Source organism: Notamacropus eugenii, chromosome 5 (assembly GCF_028372415.1).
Source record: "Notamacropus eugenii isolate mMacEug1 chromosome 5, mMacEug1.pri_v2, whole genome shotgun sequence".
Taxonomy (NCBI): domain Eukaryota; kingdom Metazoa; phylum Chordata; class Mammalia; order Diprotodontia; family Macropodidae; genus Notamacropus; species Notamacropus eugenii.
The window spans coordinates 44,692,964-44,704,697 of record NC_092876.1 but is presented as its reverse complement, the minus strand read 5'-3'; the positions used below and the strand labels follow the sequence as shown (position 1 = coordinate 44,704,697).

At 46.6% G+C, this 11,734-nt stretch overlaps 1 protein-coding gene and 1 pseudogene across 2 annotated transcripts in view; both read left to right on the top strand.

Annotated features, from left to right (window-relative positions):
• Positions 1-438: 438 nt before the first annotated feature.
• LOC140507464 (eukaryotic translation initiation factor 3 subunit K pseudogene) lies at positions 439-1,766 on the top strand (annotated as a pseudogene).
• A 1,285-nt stretch (positions 1,767-3,051) lies between these two features.
• ACOT7 (acyl-CoA thioesterase 7) overlaps positions 3,052-11,734 on the top strand; it is a 169,592-nt gene continuing 160,909 nt past the window's right edge. Inside the window, exon 1 of one of the 2 annotated variants that reach the window (XM_072608715.1) lies at positions 3,052-3,732. In XM_072608715.1, the coding sequence (XP_072464816.1) occupies positions 3,110-3,732 (623 nt within the window). In that variant the 5' untranslated portion in view covers positions 3,052-3,109. The remainder of the gene's footprint in view (positions 3,733-11,734) is intronic. The other variant, XM_072608714.1, reaches the window with a different exon arrangement.

The following is an 11,734-nucleotide window of genomic DNA, read 5'->3' as shown; positions in this document are numbered from 1 at the left end:
ATTAATGTGGAAATTTGTTTTCTATGACTATACACATTTGCGGAGGCAGCTAGATGGCTGACAGAACAGAGTGCTGGGCTTGGAGACAAATCTGAACTCAGACACTTAATAGTTGTGTGACTATGGTCAAGTCACTTAATTTCTGTTTGCCTTCATCCACTGAAGATGGCAAACCACTCCAGTATCTTTGCCAAGAAAATCCCATGGACAGCATTGACATCCTATGGTCCACGAGGTCACAAAGAACTGGACATGATTTAACCACTGAATTTGTAGTGGATTCTCTTTTTCCTGCCTTCTCAATGGTATTGGGAGAGGGATAGGATTTGGAACAGGAACTAAAATAAAATTGAAAATTTTTTTTAAAGAAAAGCATTCCTGATTAGGAGAACTGAAAGGTTTCAAATCCCTACTTTGCTACCTACTGGCTATAAGGCAATGAGTGAGTCAGGTAACTTGTCTGAACCTCAGTGACCTCTTCCATAAGATCAGTGAGTTGGACTTCCTGATCTCTGAGTCCCATTTCAGCTCTAATTGATGGCTGATGGATGATGATATCCTGTGATGATACCTGTATTAGTTGTGGGTATACCACTTGTCAGCTTTAGTTTCCTTATCTCTAAAATGTGGGGATTAAATTAGATGAATTTTAAAATCCAAACTAAAATTCCTTCTGTAGTAGCTAGGAGAAGCAATGAATAAAGTGCCAAGTCTGGAACTAGGTTAAAATTGGTCCTCAGACACTAGCTGTGTGCCCCTGGGAAAGTCACTTAACCCCATCAGCCTCAGTTCCCTCATCTGAAACCACTCCAGTATCTCTGTCAAGAAAACTTCAAATAGGGTCACAAAGAGTTGGGCACAGGTGAACAATAACCACAAAAGCTCCTCTAGTTCTAAATCTATGCATGAGTCCATAATTCTAACTCTTCTGAAATATGGCATTTTTTGAGGGGAGAGAACAGGGCTTGAAAATTGTATTTATGTAGTTATAAGCCTTCCCAATTCCCTTTAAAAATTATTGTAATCCTTTCTAATTCCGGTGACTCTGGACCCTGCATCTGCTTTTGAAAAGGAGGAAGAAACGGTGTTGTTTGAGCAGATGTGTTCAAGGGCATTGACAGGTATAAACCTGAGAACCTGGTCACTTCAAGTGCTATGTGGATACCCAGGTCAAGGAGACCTATAACCTAGAAGCTAACTTGGCTATGCTCAAGCTCTACCAGTTCAACCTGGCCTTCTTCCAGACCACAGTGACAGCCCAGATTCTGCTGAAGGCCCTCACCACATGCAAGTGCATGATTGATTAGACTCATTAAAAAGAGTGGCCCATCAGGAAGATCCTGTACTTGGGAGACTTGCTGGAGACCTGTCATTTCCAAGCTTTGTGGAATGTTCTAGAAAAGAACATGGATCTCCTTCTCCTTAATGGCATCACAGGCTTTGAAGACTCTGTCTCAAGATTTATGTGCCATGTGGTGGGCATCACATATCAACATATTGACTACTGGCTGCCAGCCGAGATACTGGGAGATCTGTCAGGCAACCAACTGAAAATATAGATGAGCAAATGTGTCTGAAACTCCACTGAGGTAGGACAGGTCTTCATTTGCAGCCAAGAAGAAATTATCAAGCCGGAGAACATTGTGGAAAAGATCGACTTTGAGAGTGTTTCCAGCATCATGGCCTCCTCCCAGTATCTCCTTCTGCCAAATGTCTCCTTTTTTCTGCATTTTGTTTCCCCTTACGTCAGCAAGCTTCTTAAATAAAAGTGCTTTACTTCTTGAAATAAAAATTAATGCAATCACTTCTCTATGTCCATGAAATCCCAGGTCTTGTTTCCCTGTTCTTATACTCCCTTAACAAGAGTTCTTAAGCTGGGGTCTGTGAATTTAGTTTTTGTATTTAGATAAGTGAATTTCGATAGAACTGGAGTTTCTTTTGGCGTCCTCAATATTTCATTTATTTAAGAGCATGTTTCTGAGAGGCGACCTGTAAGCTTCTACAGATTGCCAGGGACAGTCCAGGACCTCCTAAAAGGAGAAAGATCCCTACCTTCTAACCATAGCTTCAACGAAAACCACCTCAATTAAGCAAAGTAGATTCCCATCGGTGCCATCCTATAGATTTTCCTACTGGGATGACATTTTCCTTGCTAAGGCTTGGAAACTAGGTGAAGAAAACACAAAGTTCCAGATGCAAATATTTACTGCAATGTCCTGGATCTTATATAAACAATCTCTTTAAAAAAAATTGGGTTGAGGTAAAATAAACAAGAATCTAAGGTCTTTGCTTGGGCTAGATGATATGGTACTTCTGTTGGTACTTCTTTATGTCCTGTTTGTCAACCATTACTGGGTTCCTTTCTAAGAAAGGGAAACAGAACTGGGCTGCATGTGCATGTTTATTTCTTTCAAGATGGGCATGGGAACTCACTATGAACCTTAAAGACAGACAGACAAGGGGGATGTTCCATGTTCGGGGTGATTCCCTCTCACCCCTCTGCTTCTCTTCCTTGCTCTAGATGCCCATGCCAGCCAATGTTATAGTCTCCTTATGTATCAACCATCATACAAGAAAGGCATTTCTCAACAGGATCGGCTATAAGTAGGATAAGAGAGAATGTCCAAGACAGCCCTAGATGCCCGTATTTGTCCTGTCGTGAACATGAGACGATGTCAGGAAAGTCCCATCATTTAGGTGGGTGTCTTGGTCCTGGGCAGAAGGTCCTTCACCTGGCCTGAGAGACTGACCCAGGAAGGCGGATTTGGGGTCCCATGCAAGGCTGAGCTCCCAGAAGCCCAACATGTCTCTGATTGGCCAGTCCAGGTGTTAGGCCTTTCTCCAGTCTTGGGGGTCCCCAGTGGTTGGGGGGGCTCCCCGTGTTTGCCCCCTCTATCTCTGCGGGCAGCGCTCTATAAACTCCTTGAGGGCGGGCTCCAGTCTTTAGCTTTTCTTCGTCTACACTGCCTGGTGCTGAGTAAGGGGCTGGTGGTGATGCGTCATCCGTGACCCGGTTCGGGGTTTTCTGGACAAGGGTCAGGTGACTCGCCCGAGGTCACCCAGCTGGGCAGCTTCCGAGGCCTACGTGGGCCGCGGAAGGGCCTGACGAATGTTTACGCTCATTATGGAGGGGCTGACCAAGGCCGCAGGCCCGGAGGCCGCCCAGGCCGCCAAGCCCCGCTCCGGCCAGCTCCGCGGGGGGCCTGCGTGGGCTCGCGCTCCGCGGGGGAGGCACGTGAAACCGGCGCCAACGGTCTCGGAACGCTCCAGAAGCGGTGGTTTGCGCCCAACCGCCCCCAGGGGCTCGCGCGCGGCCTGGTCGCCCTCCCCTCAGGCAGGCGGTGGGAGCCGCAGGCAGGAGCAAGGGCAGCGAGGACACCCGCCGGCCGCCCCAGCGCCGGCCCCGCCTCTTCCTCCGCCCCCGGAGGGCGGTGCCTGCTCAGTGCAGGGCGGAGAAGCCAGGGGTAGGCCGGGCTCGGCGGAGGGAGGAGCGGCCTGGAGCCGGGGGCGGGGCTTGGCCTCGGCGGCAGCGTCTCATTGGTGTCTCCCAGCAGTCGCCCCGCCCCGTCCGCCTTTCTCCCTCCTTCTTCCCTCCCCTTCCATGGCGCCGCCCGGCCTCATTCATTCCTCCCTGGGCCACTCGGAAGCCGGCGAGTCCCAGCAGCGCGTCGGAAGCGGCGACACCATGTCGGGCGAAGAAACTGCGTCTCCGTCCGCCATCCAGATCAGCAGGTAACGGCGGGGCCCGAGGCGGAGCGGGCACCTGCCGAGGCCCGGCGGGGAGCAGGATGCTCGGCTCCGCCTGAGTCACCGCCCCGGGCCGGGCTGGGCTGGGCCTGGCTGGGCCGGGCCTGGCCGAGCGGGCCGAGCCAGGTCCCATCGCACCCCCCGCCGCCTCCATCCCCCAGGAGGCCCCTCCATCCCCCCTCTCCGCTGCTTGTACCCCACCCGCCGAGCCTCGTTCGAGCATCCTCTCCACCCCTCCCCCCTCGGCTCGAACCCCCCAGGGCCCTGGCTTGAGCTCTGGGGCTCTCACCTCCAGATACCGGCACCCCCCAAACACCGCCCCTCCCCCGGCTGAGCCTCCTTCGCCCATCCTCCCCCTCCCGCACCCCTCCCCCAGCAGCCCAGGATGTTGCCCATCCCCTCATCAGCCCCCCACACCTCCGCACCTCTCTGATTCTCACCCCGGCCACCCCCAGCCCTATTCCTCTCCACCCCGTCAGCTGTCGGTCCTCCCCCAGGGAGGCTAACCTCCCAAAGACCCCTCCCTGACAACCCCAAAGTGCCCTCACTCCTCTCGACCCTACCCCCATCCCCTCCTCCTTTGCCCTCTCCCCCTATTCCCAGTCTGCCTCCCAAGCTGAGCCCCATCTTTTCACACTTTCCGTTATTAACCTCTAATCTCGCCAAAATTCCTTCCTCTCCCCCGCCCCCCCCCCCCCCACCTGGTGCAGCCTATGCCGGCTCTATTCTCACCCTCTCATCTCATTCCTCATAAACCTCCCACCTCCTTACTGTTGAGGCCCACCTCCTTTATTTCCCCTCCTTTCTTCCCTCCTCCCCCAAATACCTACCCTAGGCCCTGTTCTGATACTTCTACCCCTCCCCCCATGCTCAGTGATACCCATCTCCCCCTACCCTAGTACCTTCTCTCTGGGGTCCCTCCTCTTTCTTTTATTTGCCCCCAAGTAGCTTTTCCTCTGGGACTCTACCCCTAACCCTCTGCCTGGGCCCACCCTTCATCCTCATATATTTCCACTCTGAGTAAGACCAATCAAAAGACCAGCCCCCTCTGGGACTGATCTCCACACTCTCACCCCTCACACCCCCTCCTCCTCCCCACCCCAACCCCAAAGTAAAACATTAAAAACAACCAAACAAAACAAGCAGCTTCCATTCTTTGGCCCACATCCCTTCCCTTATGCAAATGGCACCTGAGTGAGCTTTATTTATTTTTTTTACCTTCACCTTGTGTTAAATCTATTTACCTTGCACAGATCTCCCCGAAATGCTCTCTGCTCTTTGTCCCTTTGTCCTCTGTACCATCAATGGACAGTTCCCACTTGAGGATCTCCCTTTCTTGTATCCCATCTCTACCTATGATCTGCCATCCTCCCCAGTTCCCACCTTCTAACGGCTTCAGCCTGGTAGAACTTAGATTTGGGATCCTGTTCATTAGTCTGGTTCCCCCCAACCCCCTTTAAATTGGTGCAGCCAGGGCCTGGGAGGTGCATTGTCAGCTGGCAGGAGGGAAGGAAGATCTGTTACCTTTTTTCCTCTTACACTTAGAGCCCTGGACTTGCTGCTTTCTAATCATCTCTGTGATCTTTTCCTGACCTCCATATGTAAATTAGGAAGGTTTTAGTTGGAAGAGACCTTAGAAATAATCCAGTCCAATTCCCTCATTTTATATCTGAGCACACTGAGACCCAGGAAAGTAAAATGATACTTTGCCTTTGATGCTGATTCTTGCTCTCTGTTTGACCCTCGACGAGTCAGTGACTTTCTTGAACCTCAGTTTCCTCATGGGTACAAGGGATGCTTGGTTTTGACAGCCTCTGAAGTGCCTTTGAGCTGGACCACACTGATGCCCAAGGTCACAGAGGCAGGAAGTGGCCAAGCCCCGTTATTGTTGACTTTGGCTTCACTCTCCCCCCACTTGGTGGTAGGGTCCATTGAGGACATTTCCTCGACCACTGCAGCTAGAGTTGTTTACAGATCAAAAAGCCAAAGAACATCATTGTCCTAGCACACTTCTATCCTGCTTGCTATGTGCCAGGTATTGTGCTGATTGTCTCATCTGATCCTCTTTATTGGGAGCCTGTGCTTTGTGACACTCCCTAAAATGATGTCTCTGGGCATTGCAGACCAGTTGTTTTCCCCCAGATCCTTTGTCTCCACTGATTTGCATCTGTTTCTGTTGTCTTTGAGAAATACACCTCCTCTTGGTGTGGTCCTGTTTCTCCTTGCCCATGTAAATCACTAGGAAGTAGTGTGAAAGACTTTGGCCTGGAGTGGCAGAGACCTAGTTCAATTGGCATTTACTTCCTCTCCTTTATGGTGGAGTGGAGCACTCCATGCTACCCTATGGTCTGGAACCATCCCGGTCTCTAATTAATTTTGGTATGTAGCCTGAACCAGCTCTGGTCGACAGAACTTGGAACCTTTTGTTAGGCTCTGTAACTGCCCCAAATCTACTTCACAGTCCTGTTTCCTTGGTAGCTTCTAAAGTCTTTAGTTGAAAATAGTGAAGACCTTTTTAAGTCTTTAATTGAAAATAATGAAGATCTTTTTTTTTTTCAACAAGAGTGAAACTACTGCTTTCAGGGGGTGCCTTTGCAACCCATCAGGTGATGTTTATGAAGCTTTCAAAGGAGCAGAAATAGGTCCTTCCCTTCCAATGGCTTAGATGCCTAGGAGACAGGCAGGCTGCTGGACAGATGGACAGTCTGTTGCTGGGATAAATCAGGAGAAAGATTTTCCTTTCTTAGGATCACTGAATCTTTGAAGACTTGAAGAGGAGGTGCAATTGGAAACTTAAAGAGGAATGACTTTGGAGTGGAAGGAACTTTGAGACGGAGGTGGGGATATTGTGTCATCATTTATGGGAAGGGCTGGATGCTATCAATAAGCCAACTTCCAAAGATGCTTGCTTAAACAAGCCCCACTCCTTCCCTAATGCCTCTCTTCTTAAAAATGTAGTCAACTTTGGCATTTGATTTGCTTCCTGAAGTGCCTTTAGAAATGATCTTGGATTCTGATTTCCTGGACATGATTATGCAATTGTGAATTCTTAGACTTTTTTCAGTTCTGGGCCCTAGGAATGAATCCTAGGATTTTGATGGTGGTCTAGATATGTTTTTTCAGCTTTATCTTGGTAGAATAATTTATGATTTCTTGGGACCCCACTTGTAAAAGGCACAAATCGGTGCCTGATGCACAGTAGGCACTATATAAATGTTAGCTATGATGATGATGATGAAGAGATTTGGCCCCAAAGAAGAGAAATGAGAATGCACTTTCCCTTCTTCCCCACCCCTGATCCCATTTCTTTCCAAAGTCAGGGAAAAAAGAAAGAACTCACTTTGAATGGAAATATTGAGGGATACCTGGGGAGGAGTAATTTTAATTTCTAGTTTTGCTTAGAAACTACATTTAGCATTATAGTTCAATAAAACGTTCTCTTCCTACTCACCAAGTTGTTTGTTTGGTTTTTATTGAAGTAGACAGAATGAAGTGTAACTTGATTGTGTACACTGGAGCCTTCTGCAAAGGAAGTAGCCTTGAATGGCACTCTGTACACAGTAGTCTTAAATAAATAAAATTGAACTTAGTAGAGAGTCATCTCATCTGACAGTGGTTTGGCAGAGATAAGAGTTTACACACTGGCATCAGAGTTGCTGAGTAAAAAGCAATCTCACTGAGGTGAAGTTCAAGGACTTAAAATGTTTTTTCTTTAAAAGTTTTTGCCAATAAAATATCTTTTGTCTCTCAGTCAGTCAATAAGCCTGCATGACAGGGCAACTAGATGGCTCAGTGGATAGAGTGATGGGTCTAGAGTCAGGAAGACCTTCATTCAAAGGTGACTTCAATCACTTACTAGCTGTGTGACATTGGTCAAGTCATTTAACTTCTGCCTTAATCCACTGGAGGAGGAAATGGCAACCCCCTCCATTGTCTTTGCCAAGAAAACCTCATGGACCATTATTGGCGTGGTGTGACCCACAGGGTCATGAACAGTTGGACATAACTGAACAAAATAACAAGTGCCAGGTGCTTACATCACCTTCATTTCTCGTTGCTGAAATCACGAGTCCAGGCCCTGTGTTTTTATTTTCTAAAACATTCCCTCCCCTTTCCCACTCAGAGAGCCATTCCTTATAACAAAGAATAAAACAGAGGGAGGAAAAAAGTGGTTTAGCGAACTAACCAACACATCAAACCAGTCTGATAGTATTGACAGTTTTCCATGCCTGACCAAAGGTTCCTTTCCTTTTACCTGCCTTTGCAAAGAAAAGGGGAGGAGGGATACATTCTCATATCTCTCATTGGGGCCAGATGTAGTCAGCATCATCATCATCATGGTAACATTCATATAGTGCCTACTGTGTGCCAGGCACTTCACAATTATTTGCAATTATTATCCCATTCCATCCTCACCACAACCCTGGGGAGTAGGGACTATTATCATCCACATTTTACAAATGAGGAAACTGAGGCAGATGGATCAAGTGGCTGGTCTAGGGTCATATAGCTTGTAAGTATCTGAGGCTAGATTTGACTTGACTCCAGCAAGGGGACGACACTCTGTCCACTGTGCCTCATAATTTCATAGCATTCAGGTTTTTGTTGCTGTGTCCATTTCCGTCTGGGGAATTGCCCCAAGTGCTTTTGATGCTGCTACACTGTGTGAAAGAGGCTGGGAGTCCTGCTTTGATAGAGACCTTGGAGAGTGCATTCACACTTTAGAACAGGTTCTGGTCAGCTCTTGTGGCTAGCACCAAAAGCATTATTGTGTTGTAGTGTTGTTTCCTGATTCCGCAAACTACGCTTTGTATCAGTTCATGCTTCTCTGAATTCTTCACATTCACCATTTCTTATGATGTACCATAACTGCTTAGCTATTCCCTAGTCCATAGGCACCTCACAAAAAGGGCTACTTTGAATATTTTGGTGTACGTGGGAATCTCCTTATACTCTCTCTTGCTGTGGGATTTCTGGTTAGTCACTTTTTCTTGACCTTATTCTTGACCTTTCTGGAGTAGTTCCACCAACAGTCCATTAGTAGCCTTCAGCATTTTCTGTTCCTTCTACTTGTCCTCTTTGCCAGTTAGCTGGGTTCAAGGTTCAAGATAGCCTCATATAGTGGAGAGGGCCCTGACGCTGCAGGTAGAAGGCTCAGGTTCAGATCCCACTTCTGGCACTTACTACCTGGGGCAGATCATTCCCCTCCCTGGGTCTCAGTTTCTCATTTGTAGAATGACTGGTTTGGCCTCCGTGGCCATTGAGGTCCCTTTCCGTACTAGATCTCTGATCTTTGGATTTTGGAGTAGTCTTTCCGATGGTCAATAAGAGTTTGTAATTCTTCTTTTAAGAATATTGGTTCATTTCCTTTGACCACTTGTCCAGTGGGAAATGGCTTTTAAGCTTTAATGATCAGTTCCCTATGTGTCTTGGCCCTCAGACTCATATCCAGGGATATTAGATGCAGTTCTCCCCACCCCTCCCCAGTCTCCACCCCCTCCCTGATCTAGCTTTCCTTCTTGTCCTCCGTATATTGAGTAGCCGTCTTAGCTTTGATGTACTGTAGGTTACCCAAGGAAACTCCAGTAGACTTGATACATTTTTGTAATAACTCTTTCAGTGGTATCTGTTTCCTCATACTGAAAGAGAAGCTGACTAAGGACAAAGAATTTATAAAGAATATGAATTATCTTGATAAACTTTTTTCCTTTTTAAATAATTAATTAATTAATTTTAGTTTTTAGCATTCACTTCCATAAGATTGTGAATTTTAAATTATGATTTTAAATGTTCTCCCCCTCCCTTCTGTTCCCCCTTCCTAAGATGGCATGCAATATGATATAGGCTCTACTCATACCCTCATATTAAGCATATTTTCACATTAGTCATGTTGTAAAGAAGAATTAGAACCAATGGGAGAAACCATGAAAAAGAAGAAACAAAATAAAAAAACAACAGAAAAAGAGAGCAAATAGTATGCTTTGATCTGCATTCAGACTCCCAAGTTCTTTCTCTGGATGTGGACAGCATGAGTCTTCTCGAGTTGTCTTAGATCCTCGTATTGCTGAGTAGAGCTAAGTCTATCAAAGTTAGTTATTGCGCAGTGTGGATGTTACTGTGTACATACATTGATAAATTTTTTAAAGAGCTGTCACAAAATGCAACTTTAGATAATTCAGCTCAGATAGACGTTTTAAAAGGCAACAATTTAGCGTGGGCAGATTGGCTTGAAAGAGCTGGACAGCACAAAGGCTGCTTTGTTGCTTCCTGAGGAACTAGACCAGGGGTCTAGGAATTCAGTCAAAGGGCCACACTTGAGGACCTAGAGGGCCACATGTGGCCTCAAGGTTGCAGGTCACCACCTCTGAACTAGACTCTGGTACATTTTAAGTTTTACTAAGCAATTGACCTTTGACATATTTTGAACTGTATTGTTAATGTGTAAAAATTTTAACAGTCCTAATAACGATAACATCTCTATTTAGCACGGTACCATCTAAAATCTTACTTGATTCTTTTAATAACTTTGTCCAAGACAGGCTGGGTGTAGTGGATAGGCAGACAACCTCTGCCAGGAATACCAGAGTTCAAGTCTCGCTTTGACACACTCTGGGTGTGAGACCCTGAGCAACGTTTAGACTCTCCGTGGTCTCTAAGACCATCAGTTCCAAAGAAGGCATGGGCCTGCATAGGGAGTTGTGCATTCTTATGAGGAGTTCTCATAGTTCTGGTATAAATTAAATATTACAGTTTGAGAGAAATCAAAGAAAGGGAGAGGGAAACCAGACTTTGTTGTGTCCAACACCTACATTGTTCATAGGAGAGACAGCCTGGAACAGTGGAACATCACTGGATAGTGGGCCAGCCTGATAGTCTAGGAGATGTGGGTTCAAATTCTGTCTCTAACTTGTTTGTACCAACTTTATAACTATGGACAAATCACTTGTCTGCCTGGTGGGGCAGCTAGGTGGCTCAGTGGTTAAGTGCTAGTCCTGGAGCAGAAAGACCTGAGTTCCAATGTGACTTCAGATATTTATTAGCCCTGTGAGCTTGGGCAAATCATTTAACCTCTGTTTGCCTCAGTTTTCTCAACTGTAAAGTGGGGACAGTAATGGCATCTACCCTCCTGGGTTGTTGTGACAATCAGATGAAATAAGAATTGTAAGGTGCTTACACATAGCAGGCATTATGTAAATGTTAGCTATTAGTAGTATCCCAGGTATGTCTCTTAAGTCTCTTAAGTTACAGGTGCCCACCTATATGATGGAGGGAGTTTTCACCCTCAGAATTCCCTATATTGATGAATTCACAGTTTTAGATAAAAAAAAACCCAATAAGAATATGGAAGGGCAAGTATTATCTCCTTGTTGCAGATGAGGGAACTGAGGTTCAAAGGTTAACAGATTCGTCCAAAGTTAACACAGCTAGCAAGTGCAGAATGTATGCTCTGCATTTTATATATAACCAAGACCTTCCAGACTGTTCCCTTGCCACTACCCAAATAACTCGTCCAGTAGTTATGGTTTTCATGGAGTCATGAATGTTTTCTGACTTAGACTTTCTCCCTGATTGTTAAGAGCTTCGTGTTTGTGAGACATGGACCTGAGGGGTGATCTCTGCAGAGCCTCCTCTTAGCAATGGCCTTTGCTCATCCCTGGCCCTTCCCCTAGATGTGTGCTGCTCCAGTGAGAGAGGCTCCCTCAGCCTTCAGGCCATCCTCGGGTGGGTTTCTTCATTGGGCTGCTAGGCCTGGTCTGGCCCTTGACCTTGATGCTTCGACATTGCAGTATTTCTTCTGTTCATTTGTGAGAATAAGACCGAGGGATGGTTTTACTTCTGGGTTTTTTTGTACTGAACACTGTTTTATACTGAACATTGTTTTGTAGATGCCTTCTTAAGGTCTGTCCATTAGGCCCGTGACATGGTCCATTGAATTGGGAGAGTCCTGGGTTCAAATCTCTGCCTGCAAAATAAGGCTACCTCCAAC